This window comes from Cygnus atratus, chromosome 3 (assembly GCF_013377495.2).
Source record: "Cygnus atratus isolate AKBS03 ecotype Queensland, Australia chromosome 3, CAtr_DNAZoo_HiC_assembly, whole genome shotgun sequence".
NCBI classification, from domain to species: domain Eukaryota; kingdom Metazoa; phylum Chordata; class Aves; order Anseriformes; family Anatidae; genus Cygnus; species Cygnus atratus.
In genome coordinates, this window is record NC_066364.1 from 109481568 (window position 1) to 109501881 (window position 20314).

At 36.3% G+C, this 20314-nt stretch overlaps 1 protein-coding gene across 1 annotated transcript in view; it reads right to left on the reverse strand.

Moving 5' to 3' along the window:
* The window catches only part of WDPCP (WD repeat containing planar cell polarity effector), a 132479-nt gene that overhangs the window by 92891 nt on the left and 19274 nt on the right, over positions 1-20314 (reverse strand). The window contains exons 4-8 of the mRNA XM_035552900.2: positions 11210-11295; positions 9421-9465; positions 8388-8438; positions 5955-6025; positions 5640-5699 (exon numbers count right to left, since the gene is read on the reverse strand). Of these exons, the coding sequence (XP_035408793.1) occupies positions 5640-5699; positions 5955-6025; positions 8388-8438; positions 9421-9465; positions 11210-11295 (313 nt within the window). The remainder of the gene's footprint in view (positions 1-5639; positions 5700-5954; positions 6026-8387; positions 8439-9420; positions 9466-11209; positions 11296-20314) is intronic.

Here is a 20314-nt window from a genome sequence, read left to right on the forward strand (position 1 = left end):
AGTCTATTCCAAGTGTAGACGGTGGCATGAGAGAAGGCGGTAAGTTCAGAATTTGTGTATATCTTAAGAAAATGGTTAGGTGCAGCACAACCCTCCCTTCAACTTTTCTCAGATGAAACCGTAACAATTTCAACTGGATTTTACAATAAATAAATGTGACATTACCAAGGAACACCAAAGTTTTTTTTACAAGATAAACAGCACTGGGAAATGGAATTAAAAGGAAAAACAAATATTTAGTAGAAAAGGCCTGAGATTAAAATGATACTATGCAGATAATAAATATATATTTTAAAAATACTTCTTAAAGTTTACCATGAGATACAAGCAGATATTTAAACAAAGCACAAACACATTATCTTTTATCAACAATATTTTGTAAAACAAAATATTTATCTGTTCACACTGAAACTCCACTATTTCAAATGCTTACACACTGTGTAGTCTATGCAAAGACTGCAAGATGATAATAAGATTTAGGTGCTGTTGTACATATGCTTGCACAGTTAAGCTCATATTTTAGTGGATGGGAGCAGTCCAATGATAAGCATGAATGAATACAGAGGAAATGTTGAAGATTGCAAACTTGGCTTGAACACAGATACACAGTGATCCAACTCCAAAAAGTACTGCTCAGGGGAATTGCCCATCATTACTAAGGAATAAAAGCAAATGTCAGAGGCGTTATTTACACAAGGCACAAAGTCATTCCATCTGTGAGATATCAAATTAGGAAAAGAAACCCACAGTAATGAAATACATCAACATTTTTCAGACTGAAATACCATGATGTGAAAAATGGAAACCAGAAAAGACACCTCTACAGCTTTAAGAGTCTCAAGGTGTTCCTAAACAAAAAATGAGAGCTTGGCTTCATACCTATTGGAAGAATAGTCTTTATGCTTGAACATGGTACAAGTAAAATGTTTGGTATGAGTAAAATCACACATGGGAAAGGAAGGGTCACTGAGTTTCTGTGAGCTGAATGTGAAGATTTTGGTAGAGGGCATTATGTACTTTGTGTGCCAAAATGTACATGCTCCAAACTTATGGACAACAGTAGAACTTAAGCATGTACTTAAGCAGATTCCTTTATCCTCGGAAGCATTAGCCTTTGACTCCCCATTCATGCAGCTTAGCTGCTTATCAGCCCTTCTACCAAAAAGATACCTCCAGAGCAAAGCCAGGATTTTCCTCTATCTGATTAAAATTGGAAGAGAAGGAAAATATGTCTGTAAAAAATATTGCTGCAAACTGTTTTCCCTTACAGATCCCAACTGACAAAGGAATATGCAAAAGGAGAAGAGAATTGCAAAGCATTTCTTGTTCAAGCAGGTTCCCAGGGTTTTTCCCCACCTCTTCATTCCAGATTGCTTTCTTAGCCACCCTACCGTAATTACTCTGTTGCACGCCTTATTACAAATGAAGTTACTGTTGTTACACGTTACTGTTTCACAATAATCAATGCATTTGTACTTCTAGCTCCAAATCCCTCAAACCACACAACCCATTAATGGTTGTGATCAAAAGCAACCAAAAGAATTTAATATGAGGGCAGCGTTCCTCTTAGTAACCAGTGATGGATACTGGCTTCTCATGTATTCTAGCTCAAATGTCTTGATTTTGATATCAGATGTGCTCCTGTATGTCACCACATATCTTGCTAAATCAGTTTGCTTATGGGCACAGTAGCCGATATAACAAGCCATGTCAGCACATATTGCTGTGTATCTCAATTCAGGATCCAGTTCTAAGCATGTCAATGATGGTAACATAAAAACTGTTCACATACATATGTAAATTGCAACACAAATCAAGTTAAATCAAAGTAATTAAGCACAGAATATATAAATCTTTTACACTGGCAGGTAACAGATATGATTCAAATCCAGTGCTTGGCATTTATAAAACAAAATAATTCAGTGTTGGCATGTGCTCAATTCTACACCGTAATGCAAATGTAAAAATAATAAAAAAAAAAAGTTGGAAATCAAATGTTTCAGCTACATCTCATTAATGTTACTAACCCATAGTGTAAAACCAAACCTGAACCAATGGCATCGTTTCATAGGATTGATTTCATGATTTTGTGGCAAAACTTAAAAGCATTCCAAAGAATTAGAGAAGGAGACCAGAGGAAGGGAAGAAGCCAGAGCTTCTTCGTAGTAAACTAAAATATTGATAAAGGTAATTCCTTAGATTATTGCTTCCAGACAGAGAAAACCAATTTAATTATAAACAATTCAGTGGCCTTTTATTGTAAAGACTTCTTGTCTTTTTTCCTTCATACTTCTTTCATGGTCTGCGTATTTTCTTTTGACGCCAGCTAACAGAAGATTACAGGATTATTTCAGCAGCTCATCACAGGTCATCAAAGTTGGGGTTCAGAAATACCATATAGAAATAGTGTGCATTCAAGTCCTTCTGGAACTAGGAACATGGTTAGAGAAAAGAGCTCAGTCCTTTAGGGCTCAACTAAGCTCTTTTAAACAGGAGAGCAAATTCCTTGAAAAAAATCTCTGTACAGTCTAGGTTATGTTTATATGAACTGGCATATCTTCTATTTCGGAAGCTCTAAGCAGTACAAGAACTTAGGACCTCAAAAATAAAGGTCAACAGATTTTTTTCGGCAATTTACAAGGAAGTAAATATGAAACTTCTCATGCACTGTGTAAAAAAAAAAAAAGTAATAGGAGAAATTTTGATGCATAAAGTGACACATTAAGAAAGGTAGAAAGCTGAGCCAGCATTACAGTAGATCTCGCCAAACTCATCTCATCTACAAGAACCAATTCTGAGAAACACATGCATACAATGGACAAGATAACCTGCATGCAAACTAACTAGATCTGTCAGTGAGGTATATGCATGAAGGCTAATTGGTCATTTGCACACAAACAGTTAACATGACAGCACACATATTTTTAGCAGATGCACATTTAAATTTATAGCCCCTAATTTTTGCCTGCAGGCTATTTAGAAGCTGGGAGATTTGGAAGAGGCACTGAGGGATTAGGAATAGTGATTTTTAGGTTTCAGAAAGCACACTAACAGGAGTCCTATGCTTGTTTCTCACACAATCTGAGGGAAATCTGTTACTCTTTTAGATAATAGTATTGTTATCATTGTATCTCCTGTCAGATATTTTTTTTCTATTCATTGTGTCTTGCTAAAGATACAACTGACATTGAGTTTTCATGTAACACATTGTTTTTACAAAAGAAAGGGAACTCCTCCTGGCTCAGCTAAAGCTATGGCAGATTCAGATACATAGAACATTTATTGAAAAGTAACATGGTTGTTGAGTTAAATATATACATTTCTATAATTGAATTTATTTGGCACTGCACTGCTATTACAAAATGAAGAGCTAAAAACTGAAGACACTATAATACAGCCATATACTCAGATTTAGCCCAAATTGGTGAAAATTATGACAGTCAGGATAATTCAGCTCATGCTTTCCACTGTGCTTGAAAGTTAATGCAAACATGGCCTCTCATTTTCCCACTGACTGCTACTCTGCTATCTATCCAGAGTAGCATGTGAATGCAGTTGTGCTGTGGCACAGATCACACCATTATGGGCTAAACACCTGCTGAAACAGATAATTAGCTTCCCATTTTAAATTAAAAAGTGGACAACCTCTTTTTCAGAAGTTCAGAACATTTGTATCAAAAAGGGAGTCCAGATACTCCTGCAAAATACTCAGAGACACAAGCAGCAGAAAAATAAATTGTTTAACATAAAAATTGATACAAGGCAGGTTTTCTAATCTAGACTCTTGCAAACTATTCATTTTTCTGTTTTATTTTCATTTCTTGGACAGCTTATATTTTGAGGAAGACAAAGTGGAATAACAATTATTTTGGCAGAACATTATAAACCCAATGGTAATTTCAGGTATCAGCCATTATTATATAAAAATAATTTGTTTTGCGATTCAGAAACCAAAAGCAGAATTTAAGGAGAGATGACTGTGATTTTTTATCTATAACTTCAACTCTGGCTTCCTTCTATATAAGCCATCTAAAAAACACTAAAAATATATTTAATTTATCAAGTTATCCCTTTATATGATTCAATCCAATACAGAGTCAGACCTAACCAAATATGCTAAGATAAAAACAGCCATCTCTTTTCTTTCCCATCTTGTACAAGAAATGAATTAATTCGTATTGTCCCATTTCTGTTTACGTAAGCCTGAAACTACTGAGAGGACGCTAAGTGAAACCAAAAAGTGTTTAAAACACAATTGATTGTCAAATAGAAGTGTTATAAAAGCAGGACAATCAAATTTTGGCAAGAAGTCCACTGTTCCAAAGCATGAATTGGTAAGGAATGCACGTGTACGCAGATACCGATGGGAGGGGAAGAAAAATGATAGAGGGGGAAGAGACTGGGAAAGTAAATGAAGAGAACAAACTGGGAAGCAAATGAACACTCTCATGGCTAACTGACTCAGTATTTCTTAACCAAATTCCTTTCCTAATCAGAACAATAACAACAGAAAAAATGAGTCCTCTAAATTAGCGTCCAATTAATATTTAAATCAGTTCTAGAAGATTAACATTCACAGAGTAATACTATGTAATCTGTACATGAATGATATACACTTGTTAGTGATAAGATCTGATAGGCAAATACAATCTGATAGACTTAGACAATAATATCTTTATTATTGATACAAAAAGACTTTATAGTGTTTGGTGTATCAGGTGTTTAGAAAAAACTTGCTATTCCTAAAGACGTTTCTGAAATTTCAGCTGTATATTGTTCAAATACTTAATATTCATCCAGCTGACGCCCATTTGGTACTACCTCGATTAGAAGAAAAAAAGTTATGAAACTGAAAAAGCATAGAAGTTAGAACATAATTTCTTTTTAGAAACAATATTAATAACACTTACAAGTATTTCTTATGCCAAGCCAGCTTTAAATACGATACACATTCCTCATGAACAATGAAGACTATAGAAACTTATAAAATACATTACACATTTTTCAGAACAAGCTCTTGATTAAGGAGCTGGAGCACATGCTTCGTGCTCAGATCTCCCACCTCCCTTACTGTTCTGTGTTAATGATGATGTGAAAAGCTGTTTTTTGTATACAATATATGGAAGTTATACGGACAGAGAACATAGCTACATGTGTGCTGAATGTCACAATATCTTTTGTTCCGTGACTCTATTTATGATTTAGCTAGCTTAGGTTTATAGTCTCCCTCACATATTACATAAGCATAAAGTAAAAAGATTTGTGACAGAGATGTCAATAATTAAGATATAAAAATGTAATATAACATAAATTCCAGACATGTCTATATACTGCAACCACTCCCTGAGCCTGCTTTCAGGATGCTTTCAGGATGTTTCCCCCCAAAATAATTCTCTCAGAGAATCAGGCCCCTTTTATATAATTTTTCTTGTGGATAAAAAACAGACTTTTGTCTCATAGTATCTACTGCAGATTAGTAATTTAAATAAATACAATCTAAGTAATAAGAGCCCCGTACATTAAAAAAAACCACAATGATCTTCAGTATTAGTTAACATTTTAACACTATCACATCAATCACTGAATGGCTGTTCGGCTCCACTGACTGAACATTGCAAGAGCTTGTCAAAACATTTTACCTGACAGATACGTTTGTTCTTCCATTTGCTCAGCACACATTGACTGTTTTGCATTAAGTCCTAAAGGACAACAGAAAACAGAACAGAGAGTAGAGTTGGCAGTACACATTGTCACTATCAGTTAACATACTTCTGATTTTCAAGTTTATAGATGAAGCATGCCACACAAAGATGCAGCTGTTTTGGAACAACCCACCAGACAAAAGCACATTTATCAACACAGGGAGAGTTGAATCTTTATGAGAATTAAAGTTGTTGAAAGAGGTTTGAAAACTGGATTATTTGTTGCTGTTCTTGAAACTTCCCAAAACGTACCTCTACCTCCTTGAGAGCACCTCGCAGTTTTTCTGGCCGTTTGTTTTTAAGTATCCAAGGATAATCTCGAGCTGGCAAATAAAAGTGGGGAAAAAATGTCAAAAAAAAAAAAAAGTATATATAAGTGAGTACATATGTGTATGTATATATGTGTGTGTGTGCAAACATACATTAAATATAACAAAAAAAAGTTCTTCAACTTGAGCTTCTTTTGCATTGGAAACACAAACCTAAGATTTCTAGGAGTTACCTTAAACATAAAACATACCTGTAATTGGAAGGAAATGGCTATGTTTTCTATTGTCAAATGATATCCTATTGAAAAACTCTGTTGTAGGAACCATTTGCATGAAATATCCACACTGACCATGACTTCACCATGGCAATTGTGCACAAAGCTCTCAGGATGGAATATCCTACCCAGCTGCTAAGCATTTGCAATGAGAAAGCATCTCATATTCAGTATGTTAACTCAGATTCAAGTTATCAAATCCTAAACAGATACTAATCTTTTGAACTAACATTTCATTGCCCAGTTTCAAAAAGCAGGCACTAACATGTCTGCAAAATATATATGCATGAATATATGCATATATAGAGGTATTAACAACAGGCAATTGTGAATACCATAACTTATATTATAGAATACACTTGATTTATAGGATTTGTTCTCTGAAACCAGGAGGCAAAGCTTCTTCTGGAGTTGCTTAGTAATTGGCTTGTTTCATTGCTGAGAATGAGGCTCTCTAATAGCTTGTGAAATTTCATCATTTAAAAGTGAGCAGTTTTCTGTTCGTAAGTATACAATAAAAAACTATGAAAAACTAGAACACATGGTCTTTTAAAATCTAGTCTATTTAAAGGAAACCTGATGAAAAGTTTTGAGCTCTGAGCTGTCAGTTTGTATGCCAACTTCCAGACTGAATGACTTAACAGTTGTGTTTAAACCCCCCTGCAAAAAGGAGCTTACAATAGAAGTGCTATAGAGTGAAAAAAAATGAAGGATTTCATATATCAACAAAGGAGCACACCAACATACAACTTCTCTTTGTATTTTATTGGACCAAAGCCCGTGTTGGTGGAACTGTTATGATAATATTAATTAGGCATGTAAGATCACATTTTCAATGGATGCCTTCATAAATACTGGAATATTTATCCACATGTGCAAAATGGGAAATTGCCTGTACAGATACCAAACTATATATACCAATCAGCAGCTGTGAATAAAATTATGCAGTATTCCTCTTTAAGAAACGTACTATACAGTGTTTTCTGCCTAGGCCACCCCAATATTTACAGCCACAAGGTGCAGCAGCTTATGTTTCTGCTGCATGCCACACGCATAAAAGATAGCAGTCAGGGCTTCTGTATAACTGTTTATCTGGGCCTGCTTCTCTTTTGATACAGGCAGCGCCTCTACCATAATGCTACATGGAGCACAAAGGATGTAAATCCATCGTGCTCCTCCCTACTTAAAACCCTTTCTCACCTCCCTACCTCTGCAAAGCTGTATTGATTCTGACAACACAACCCTCTGCAGCAGGTGTAGATTTACCCTGTGGCTGTGTGCACCTCTACACCCATCCCCAGCAGGGCTCCATCCTGCTCCACACACACCTTATGGTGCTGCAAATAACATGTCCTTCTGGATCATGTTCTGCCTTCAAACACATGCACAACCCCACACAAATTTACATTATGGTAACATGAAATGTTAAGGCAATTCTCACAGCATATGTATTACTTTGTGAAGTCTTCTAAAAATCAGTTTGATTTCTCAGAGTGGTCATGTAATAATGCTTGAACGTGAACACATACACTGAGCAATAATAAATATGCAGGAGCTGTAAAACTTGAGCTAAGAAAAGTTGTACTAATATAAAAATTTTTAACTGTCACAGTACTACTGTGTGACAGTATAGGCTGAAATTGCTTTTAACCAGATAATGCAGGAACAGTGTACAATGTTTGAAAGCTAAAAATGTTCTAAGAAGGCAGCTGATTATTAACCTGTAATTTGATTTTGGATGAAAGTATTTTAGTTATAAATTTCAGTTTTGAGGCAGTTAGTATTTCAATGCAGGAGCTGAGTGGGAAATGTTTATTGCTCATCTGCTGGGTAAATGTCCTAAGGAAAACTCTGGATTATGCTTATTTTTGTGACTCCTCTTGGCAATGGATTTGAGAAGCAATATTCAGTACTATGTTTAATGACACAGTTGCGAATATACCAGGAAGGACGAAGTACAACTTCACAACTGTTTTGTGCTTTGTAGTTCTGTGACAGCCTGTCTTTTTGTAAAGGGCATGTGCAGAAAGTTACTCTGGAAGAAGTCTGAGATTATTTTAATGTTTTTCCAGGGGCATCACCAATTCAAAATAATAATAATTCCATCTTACTATAACAAGAAACTGAGAAAATGTCCTTACATTCTGCTAGCTTTTGCTTGTCTTCTAAGTAACCATGCTTCATCTGCGATGCTAGAGGAAAGAACAGATGAAAAGGTGAATGATAATCCTTACAACTGCTGTCAGCAAATATTAATATTAGAGAGAAGAGTCATACATTTTGATAGAACACAGAAATTTACAAAAAAATTAAGACAGCCCTGATGTTTTCACCTCGTAAGTCAGATATCTTAAATTTGCAGTGAAAGAAAGGCTTATGGAGCTCAACAGGTGGGACAGTATTCCTGAGCCTCCAATCTCATCAGATAGTGAAGTGAGCTGCAACTGAACCCAGAAGAGAAGCTGAGTCAGTCTGTCAGCAGAGCCCTGGGGACAGCACACGAACCGCCAAGCCAAGCCCACGGGATGCCCACACAAGCCTCCGCTCCAACCTGGCCGCGAACAGGAAGCAACTCTAGCCGAGCAGACCTTTTGGCCCATCATGAAACTTCTAGGATTAACAGGATTAATCAGATAAAGAAAATTGATCATTCACTCTGAAATGGCTATTTCAGATAGCAGTTGGGGCTGCAGGAGGCTGGGCACACACTCGCGCGTCCACGATGCCCTCTGCTGGGATGCCAGCAAACCCTGCAACAGCCAGCATCCGCCTGAGCAGCAGTCCCTTGTAGTGGTTTAGTACTCTGCAGCAGGCAAAAGGAACAGAGAATCGGAATATAAAATAAAAATAGAAAATCTCAATGAGGTTTTAACGACACAAAGCTCATTTTATAATTTTGTTTGTACTGAGGAGATATTAAGTTACATGTAGTAACTTTTTATGTAACTATTTCCCCAAATCTTTGTTTTTTCCCTGTGGAATAGAGAGATTTTAAATACTCTGATGTAGCTTGGGAAAGAAAATCTCTTTCTGTGCTTCCTTACTCTATAGAAATAGAGACATACATTAGCAAGAAATTCGAGTTGCATATTTTCAGAGCAAACAGTCTGTATCAAAGTAGACTGAACATTTGGAAGTTTTGTTTAGTTTTAGTTATAGTTATACATATTTTACCTGGTTCTTTCTTGTCATAGTACTGGTGAGTCCCAATATCTTCATCTATACAATTGAATAGAAATGTAGTTAATTATGGGTGTGACACTGGAAACAAAAACACAACTTAGCAAGCAAAGTCCAGCATTACGATTTTTGCTAGCTGGAGCAGAGTCTTAGGTGTTAAAATGCAAGCCAGAGTAAAAAAATACTGTACGTAGTCTGAATACCTGTAGGACTTTCAAGAACCAGCTAGCAAGGGCTGAAGGAGTATGTGACAGGTCCTCTATTTATTTGTTGCTGCCATTTTCTTCATGTAGGCTTTGTTTCTTTTCCAGCTGCCAACATGCAAAAATGTTTTGACCACCTTCCTAATGATCATATTTTTTATTCTTTCACAAGAAAAATGGTACAGAACACAACAAAGGCTGTACCTGAGAATAATTTAAAATGTCTTCTGAGCCAAGCTGAAGACAACGGTTACTTTTTAACATTCATGAGCTCTGTCAAGCTGCCCTTCCAAAGGATCCCATATTCTTAATCTATATGAATCCATATGAATCCCAAGTGTATACCACACACACACAGCTCTGTTGTCCTGGTCCCATGGCAAAGAAATTTGGATGCTTGGGCTACAGTGGGACTGTGAGCCAGCTCCTGACATGGCTGTCTGGTAAATACTTAGGTGGACCATGGCAAGCTCCACCAAGTAGGTCTGTCTGATTTAAGGTTGCACTGTTTCAAAATAATTAGTTTGACACTGCATGTGTCTCATTCTAAACTCAGACAAAGATATTACAGGGAAAAATTCATTTGGAGAAATGTAGGAAGGCAATGCAGTGACAGGTAGCTTTTAAAATAAGATAGCAGTCCTCTCTTCTGCCTCAGGATTTCATAATGAGGCGTGTGGACCATGCATAAATGGTCATAGAGGAAGCAAGAAGGTGAAAGGTGGAAAATAGGCACAGTACACCTTCAATTACAACAAACCACAACTATGTGTTTACTTAAACCATCACACTTTTCCATGAAATACAGCTTTTTAAAATATTATTGCTGTTTTTAATATTATTGTTGTTACTGAACAGAACAGTTCTTACACACAGATAGGTTGCTATGGCATACTGAGTCAATATTTGAATAATAATAATAATAATAAACTAGCATTGTTTTTCAACAAAAGTACAGTACACTGCAATTGACATGAAGCATCATAAACAATATTTTTATATGATCCATTTAGAAACCAGTGGTTTGAGTTTTTGTGTTTGATCAGTGGTTTTTGTTTGTTTATTTTTTCCTATTTTACTTTAGTAATAGCAAGGGAAGATGAATGAATGGCTGGTAATTAGTCATTTGTCTCCTGGAATGATCAATTAATAAGATAAATATGTCCCTGCACATACAAAATTTCAAGTAATCATGCAAAATACCCAGAACATGCAACATTTTTAAAATTTTCATACTAAGTACAAATCATAATGCCTCTACAAATCAAGAAGACTATTGATCTTCATTCACCCAAACTAGTCATTACACTGAAGCTTACAGTCAAGTGAAGCATAGCTTCCTAAAAGGGAAAATGCATCCAATTAAATATAATCTTAACATTTCTAAGTTGAAAGGATACTCCAATTCTATGATGATGAGATAAGCAAAGACGCTGACCAAGTTCAAACATCATCATGCTGTCCAATTTTCTTTCTCATAAGTACAAAAAACACTTAATTTGGTTATGCAGAATTTTATATCAATTTAATGTTCATCAACAGGTTTTGCTGTCTTCTTTTATTAACAGGTAACAGCTCACCTCTAATATGTAAGGTAGTCTTCAAAGACCACAAGTGTATCTCAGTCAGGAAGAAAGTCATCTGATGGCAGATGGGCGCCTTAGCACTATCAAAAGAAGGAAAGAAACTGCATGAACAAATTAATTACCCTCTATCACCACTGAAACTGCAAGTATTTTGGAAACTAAGCCTGGAAGAACCTACCACTGGTGCTATTTTGTTGTAGTTAAGTTGTAGTTTTCAACTGCAACAAAACGAATGATGCATGGGAAATAATAGAATAAGAAAAGGATATATCTCCATATATCCATTGTATATAGAAAGAAATCAACACTTGCTTGAATTTAGAGCTGCTCTTACCACAGTGAACAACTTCGTGAGTGATGCTTCTCATATACATATTATAAGCTATTTTCACTGTAGTTATTACCTTGACACATGCAAAAAGTTTAGCCCCTACTTAAAGATCTGGCTTAGACATGAAAATCTGAATTTCAGGACTAATTTTTTTAAACTCTGTACATCGGAAAATGTCAATATTGTCACAAAACAGTCTTGAACACATGATATTTGCAGACATTAGTTATAATGCTACATAGAAAAAAAGATGCCTTTCTAAATAAAAACATAGCATATTACATCAATTAAAACTGACAAAATGGCAATGTGAAGCAAAATATATGAATTGAAATATTATGTATACAGACTACAATTATAAAATGTTTGCTCTGCTTTTTTGAACAATCCATCTGAACATTCCCATTAGAGGATGTGTTTTATTTCAAAGGAACATTTCAAATCTTCTGAGACACAGTAACCAAGAGACTTGCTGGTGTAGTTTCCTGTACGGCTATAGTTGTAAGTGGGCCACTAGACCACTTACTTCCGTTCCTTTTGCTAAGCCCAGGAAAGCTGGACTCTGAAGGGGACTTTACACAGATACAACACACTTCAGAGCCACTATTGGTATGGTACTGCACTCGAACTTTATTTTTGCAAGTGGACTTTTCATTCCCTTTCCATTAGTGCGACCTAGATAATGTCCAGTTGTTGAGGGGATGCACCAATTAGAATACGACTGCAGAATTCCCATCACATAAAGACTATCAGATGTTTATGTCAAGAGTGCTATGATGAGAAATATGTGCAAGAATCTCAGGTAGCATCAAGGAAACCATCATAGTCCCAGCAAATCTATGAGACCTCGAGGTATTATCACCGAAGCTAATATGTATGTTTTGATGCACCGCCTAATCCACTGAAATAGCACCAAGTGGAAATAGCATTTTCTTTACACTGATCCCCAAACGTACAAAAAGTCTTGCTGACTTACTAAATCCCATAGTCCTCTAAAAAAAAAAAAAAAGAAAAAGAAAAAAGCTCACAATGCACATCTAGTAAATGGAATATACTCTCACCTTGGGTGAGAATGAGGTTTGGAAAAAAAATGCAAAGAGATTAGTAGTATGGTGGTCTGTTGAACATGGGAACCACTTTTGGTATAAATATGGATGAGGGCAGACCCTCATTTTCCATGTGGACTACCATAAAAGGAGATTGTATATTATAATTTTCTTATTTGATTCCACTTTCTTTCCTTTCTTACTTTAGCAAGTGAAACAAAACTTGCATTCCCCAAGGCCCAGAGATCCTAGATTAGATCTCTTGCTAATAGGAAGTCACTGAATTGAGTGAACTTCTCAAAATCCTATCATGGTTTGACTAAAAAAATAGAAAAAAACCCCTTTGATTGGCAGACGATCTGTTCAGCTGGAGAGAAGGCATATCTTTCCAGAAGTCAAGGTAAGAAGACTAGGAGACTTTAGCATGACAAATAACCAAACATAACTTCCCAAAATGACTGCAAAGCTGTCGTATGTAGTCACCACAGGCTTTTTCAATCGTGTTCTCCAGAAAATCTTCAAGGCCTATTTCTTTCACTGAATGTCAAAGATACAGGGTGAACCTTCCAAAAAGAGAGGGAAGCTTTCAAATAGGCACTACATACTCATTCTTCCCAGACAGACACTTTAAAAAAATGCAACCAAAAATTAAAAAGACAGCTTTGTATGTAAATGTAAAAAAAAAAAAAAAAAAAAAAGAGACTTCCTAAAAAGGGTATTTCATTTCTGTAATGAACAACCCAGATGAAGCAAAATTCTCTGCATCTCTAATGAGGTAAAAGAGATTTTGTCAAATAATCTACCCTTGAGTTTAGCTTTTTGCTTCCCGCTTTCTTTGGGCTCTGAGCATCCCCAAATCTGCTAATTATTTGAATGCTGGTTGCTGTTGGGCCAGTGAAAATAGCCGTCTGCCCCCAAAATACCAGTCCAGCCTATCAATAGCCTAATCTGAAATACTTTTTAGTTATAGCCTACAGATAATTTGCTCTGTAACAAAATATGGCATTTTAAAGTCTGAATGTTTTGTTCAGATTAATTTTTTAGTAGTTCCATTTGAAGGAATACAGGTCAACTTTCAGAGTTATGCAATCACATCTCACCATTTATCACATCCCTATATTCCTACACAATGGAATGATGACAACAACGGCAGAGGGATCTGTCTTCAGAAAGTGCCTCTTAGAATTCACAGACTTCCTTTAACTATCTGAGTTGTTTGCTACTGCAAAAAGTTCAGCATGAAAACATATAAAAGGAATCCATGTCCCTTCTTTAAAACTGAGTAGAATTTGGGAAAAATAGGTTAAAATAACTCTATTGTTAAGGTAACACTGGAATTCAATTTAATAGCTAGTTCTTTCTCTGGCTCACGCAACACTGGCTGTCTGCCTTCACAGTATCTCCACAAACAATAGGCAGGGATATTTTGGTGGCTGCAGAAAGCTTACTGACAAATGGAGATGTTCTGCAATGGTTAGCCTGCTTCAGTATCTGTGCTCAGAGTGCTTTGTTTAAAAAAGAAAAATGCTCAGTTTAGTAAATCTTTGTTTAACCGCTGATACAGAAAATAACTATTTGGCCACTTTCTGACATCAACAAATGCTGAAATTGATATCTAGGGTCCGCTCTGACACCTTCAATTTAACTGCTATTGTGCCAAATAATTAAGAACTCTGCCCTATGCGAGAGATTCAGAGCACTGGTACTGTATTTCTCCCTCCTGTAGGTTTACCTGGCATAGTGGAGTGCCTGCGAAAGGCAATGCCCAGCTCCCAACACGAGTGCATCCCAAGAACATGGGCCTCCAAAAACTTGTGAGGAGCTACCCAGAGAATAGGAAATGCTGATGACAACAGGTTATCTGAACTTTGTCATTTATGTGCTGGAGGCATGGCTCAGCACCCCAACATGGTCCCAAGCCCCGCTCTAACAGCAAATGCTGCATGTCCAGGCTACAGGATGGGCTTTGAAAACCACGTGTCTGTTCCAGTGAAGTTGGGCCAAGGCGCTGCCAGAAATCCAGTGCTCCTAGAAAAAGGAAGAGAAACACAGGGGGTCCCCTCCAAAATATCTCTATAGATTAGGGGACACACTCCTAGGAGCAGAAACAAGGTAAAACAGAAAGCTAGTCAGAAAGCGGGTACCTCTGTGCCATAGCAAGGTTACTAATCTATTGCAGTATCGTGTGTGTATGCATCCTGGACTAGGTGCTTCAGATTTGCGCTTGGGCAGATGTTACAGGACAGAATTCCCAAATAAAAGAAAATGCTACTAAATCCATTTCCACAGACTTACTTCTCTTTTTCCTTTTTTGAAAAAACAAACAAACAAAAAACTATATAAAGCTATAAAGCTATAGTAGGAATTATTTTGTAAGAGTCAGCATAGGACACCCTTTTGTTTTCAAAGAACCTTTAAGGTTGGAAAAGACCTCCAAGATCATCTGGTCCAACCATCCCCCTACTACCAATGTCGCCCACTAAACCATGTCCCTAAGCAACACATCCAACCTTTGTCCTACTCCAGCTTGCTTTTATGTTGTGGGGTCTTTTTTTTTTTTTTTTCCAAAAATGTACATTAAATGAGTAGCTACTTGCTGTACACTTTGAGTAGATAAAATTTCTTTGTGTAAAGCATGTAAAATAAAATTTTAAACACACTAAACTTTTACATTTTTAGCTATATTAAAATTTACAGTGATTATTCCTTTAAAAATAAACCACTAAAAGCTTCTTGCTCAGTCAAGTTTCCATCGATGATAATTGCAAAATGGCCTTCCAATCTTACAAGACAGATTTCTTCTTTTTTCCAGATATATGAAGCTGAAGCCTGTTTGATATATAAACACATTCAGAAATGAAGTCAGAATTTGTAAACCTTCAGTCTGTATTCTGGCATTAAGCAGAACTAATTCAGGTTCTTCTCATCTGTGACACTGGCCCAAATGTTCAGAGCAGATGGTGCAAATAGGTAAGTGTCATTGGTTTCTTGTCCCTGTGTAGAAATCCAGTGATGTTGGGAGGAATCCAGTGAGGTTTTAAGGTCCTGGCTCCATGGGTCCATTGGTAAGATCAGCACAGAATTTTTAGCCACGGAACTTTTAAATTTCACAAAAGTTTGGATTTAAGACATTGTAGAAACAGCACAAAATTGCAGAGTTAGTTTGGCTGGAAGTTCAAAGGACCTGCAAAGATGGCATTGTGACATGTCTTCACCTGGTGCAAGCCTGCCTTTGGATTTCATAGGTCAGAAATTGTATCACCTGTGCAGAAAATGAGCTGTTCTCATTTCATTCTTGAATGTTTCTTTCATTTCATTGTGGAAACTTAACTGCATTTTCTGACAAGCAGATATTCTAGTCTTCATTTTTCACTTTGCACTGGCAAAGCCTGAGATGTGTGTATTGTAAATAGGAACTTTGCAGTGCAGAATAAATGACAGTCAGGGTCAGAGGCCTGTTTACAATAAGATTGTGGTTAACCACAACAGTGAATGCTGCTCATTCAAGACCAGACCAAAAACGCCATAGCTACACAAAGTAAATGCTTGCACCTGATAAAATTTGGATCAAATGGGTTACCAATTCTTCTCGAATGGCAACTTCAAGCTGGCTTTGGTAGTCTCCATCCTTTCCGCTGTGTTGACACCCGTGACCAGACCTCTTGCAGCTGGCCCACTGGTACCTCAGCCACTGCTCTCTGCTCCCCAATTTTTTTACGTACAGGTCCTAAGTTCAGTATGTCACCTTCCCCCTTGGAGCAGACCTGGGTCACCTTTGTCTTTTCTCTTTCTTAGGTGCTTGTTGAACCCAGACACTTCCTTGCCTGCTGCTGCTTTTTCTGAGCCTGGGCCAACCGCTCCTCACCACTGCAATCTCCAGAACCGGGCACTGAAACTCCTTGCCTGAGTTCTTCACTCTCTTTAGCAGCATAATGGGCTTTATTCTTATGTTTATTTACTTCTCCTTTAAATCCCTTTTCCACTGAGAAAAGAAGTGCAGATTTAGTAGTATAAATGAAAATCAGGTCCTCTGCTCATAAGCCCAACCTCTGATTTTAAGTAGAAATACAGACATGCTCTTATAAATCTTCTCAGTGGCTAATAATTCATATTACAATATTGGTTTAAGAATATTTTTAGCTTATACAAATAACAGGTTGTTCAGTTATCATAAATCTTAAGTTCAACGCAAATATTTACTGTTGGTACTTCCTTTCTCTCTAAGGCAGCAGACTTTGATGACTGAGAATGTTTATTCCAAATACACGAATGAAGCAATATTTTTTCCTTATTCTAACTTCCCCAACCTAAATAAGAAAACTGTTTTGTGAACAACACACGGAACATTCTGTATTGAATCACACAGTGAGGCTTCTATTATAAGAAAGGCCTAAATACGGTTTACAGAATAATCATTGAAAGGAAATACATTATCTGATAACTCAAGAATTCTGGCATGAAAATTATACATTGTAAACTTATTCCCATAGGCTGTGAAGTTGTAGCATGCTCCACTGAATTACTTTTTTATGAGGTCTGTTCTACTGTTTTACAAGTCTGAAAATAATCCTTTTGCAATGACAGTTAGTTACATTTACGGAGTTTTCATACTTCAAGACACCCGCATAGCTCCTTAAGAACATTAAGACTATTTGACATATGCTAACACACTGAAATTCTGTAAATGCTGGAAAAAAAACACAAACATTTCATTTCCAGTTGTTACCAGTTAAGATTACTTTTAACACAATTATCTTGGGCTTAACACATACTCATCTGTTTCAATTGCATTCAAAGCATTGAGGCCCTGATCTTGCAACTGGTTTTGCGTTTGCCACATCAGCAAAACTCATAGTAGGACCATGTCCATAGACAGTTACCATAAAAAAATGTAGCCAGACATAATATCTGAAAGACTAGTACTTACTATATATTTGAAACAGATTAGTTGTACATGGCCAAAAAGCCATGCAGGTCATTGCTCAGGATGTGAATTGCTGGATGAGAGACAGCTGTCATGTTCACTCTCTGAGCTGGAAATTCAAAAATCGTTTTGTACTTACTAGATAGAGGGTGTGGAAGTTCAAGGACATGTGCAGAAACACTACAGGAAATCTATATAGGGATAACTTGTTCCCTCTAATTGCTTGCTCATGTGTTAAAACCTAGGCACAATTTTTGCTGAGTTGCCACCCAAGATGATGATAACAGGAACAGAAACCAAATTCTTATTTGGTAAATTCTAGCCTACTGCCCAAACCACTCTACTGACTCTCCTCCTTTCAGGAACAGACTTCCAATATATATTATTGGTAGTCTCTTTGGAAAGACAGCTATTGACTAAGTGAACAGATAAGATTAACAACAGCCAAGCAGAATGATATTGAGGGAGGTAATGCCATTTGTCAAGAAGATATTTAGTTTATGTATCAGCCACACCTCTGACAGCATTAATGAAGCTAGCAATCATTCTCCAATTGATACTGCTGCAAGTATTACAATGTATAACAACTCTGACAGAGTGGGTGTGAAAAGTTAAGAAGGTCACAGAAAATAGATATAATTGACCCAGGTTTTTACTTCATAGAGTGAAAAGTTCATATACACATTTTGATAAAGACCCTGAAGGCCTTTATATAAACTAGATAGTAGATAAGTGATCCAAACCACAGATATCCAGGGCTGACACATGACATAAGGTAATTACAGAAGTATTAAATGTCAAACTGTTTTACACTATTCTTTAAGATAGTAATTGTTGTTGTAAATAAACCATTTTTTCAGGACTAAAGGTCAGTAGGTCACAAAATCTCACAGTAGTGATTTCTTACTGCAAACTGAAAGAAAAGATAATAAAATCTCTTTTTTAAGCTAAGCAGAAATGAGTATCAATAGGTGAAAGGACCTGCACATTATCCAAGTACAGGCAAAGTCCTTGCTCCATTGCCCTACCATTGCTGCAACTACTATATAGAAGGAAGGAAGGAGATTTATAACAGTGGATCTTTAAAATGTGAACATCAGTTCAAATTAGAAATTAGTAACAAGTATTTTAGTTCATCACCTGGTCATGCAGCATGTGCTGCTACTGTCAACGACAAGGATCAGAGCAATAGTTAAGTCCAAAGCAATGAGTTAACCATAGTGCAATCTGAATTTTAACTGTACTTACATCTAAACAAATAAGGTTCTTACATACTTTTATGCAGTACTTCAGGTTTAGCTATCAAACTACTAACCAGATCTGTGAGGGCATCAGTCAAGTTTTATAAGTGCAGCACTGAAAATGTAGCATGAACATCTATTTAGTTTTCCTTTTAATTATGTGATGTACCAACAATTTTCTCACTGACCTGTACAGCTCTTGCCTTTAACATTTTATAATGTGCATAATGAGTATTTATTTCAAGAATTTTTCAAAAGAACATTGGCAAACACATTGATTTGATATACAAATCACGAAAATTTGCAAGCTGTCTTTAAAAATAGATATATAATTTCTAAGTACATTGTATGAGCTGAATAAATTTACTAGAACAAACATTGATTATATTTAGATCAACAGTATACTTACATATGTTTTTGGTATTCTTTTTCAGAATGTTTTGCCAATTAAATAATTTACAGTAGCTTCTTTATGTTGACATTTTCTTCTGTTTTTGTTTGTTGCCAGCAATAAAGTAAGCTTTGCTAATATTTGAAAATTACCTTTGAATAGCCATTTGTGAGGCTCATTGAGATTCTTGTTTGCTCAATGCATTTATTTTTAAAAATGGCTTTTCTGCTATACTTGAATTCCAGCTAATCCAGTGAGACTTGTATCTTGCTTTCTTCAATGTAATATTAAAAAAAACACTACAATGCCTATGTGTCAGACTTCCTTTTAAGAAAGATTTGATTGCAAACACAAACAAAAAGCTTTTCTTCTTTTGTACTCCCTTATGATCTTCAAACAGGTTTCTATGAAAAGGACTAATATTTTTCAATTTTAAGCCATACTCACCTTTGCAGTAAGACAAAAAATGAAAATTTCATGTTACAATAATTAATTTCTGATTGTAATGCTACAGTATAGTTTATGTTATGTTTTAATTACACAGATATGCATTAGAGAAAATAACTTTGAAGAGAAAATGCATTTGTTTAAACATTTTCATAATCACATTTGAATACGTTGAGCAGTGGGGTCATATACAAAATAAAAGGTACAGATTTTAATAGTGAACTAGGAACTACTCTATTACTTTTAGGAGAGAGGAAATTGAGCCATGAGAGTAAAATACTTGTTTCGTAGGTAGAGCCAGTTTCAGAAATTTACCTTATTAAAAAAACACAAACAAAACAGGTCAAGTGCATGGTATGAGACACTAACAGCAAGGTGGGGCAGAAGGGAAAGCCGGAGAGAAGAGAAAGATTAAGCCAAGCCATGTGTTTTTGACAACAAATGATGATTTTAGGAATCCAGTTACCAAAACCAAAAGGAACATTTCCTGCCAAACAGAATGAACCAGAGATGCTTGGTTTATTCACCAGTTTTCTCACCGTGTGAGCTTCCCTTACAGACTGCTCTCTGTAAGATGGACAGAAACATGACGGCGTTTGGCTATTGCAGCATTAAGCGTTGTCCAGGAACACATGCATGACAGAAAAAACTGATGGGCTCAATCAACCTTTTTCCATTGACTATGCAGAGGATCCAAAGTAACTACATTAATACAAGTA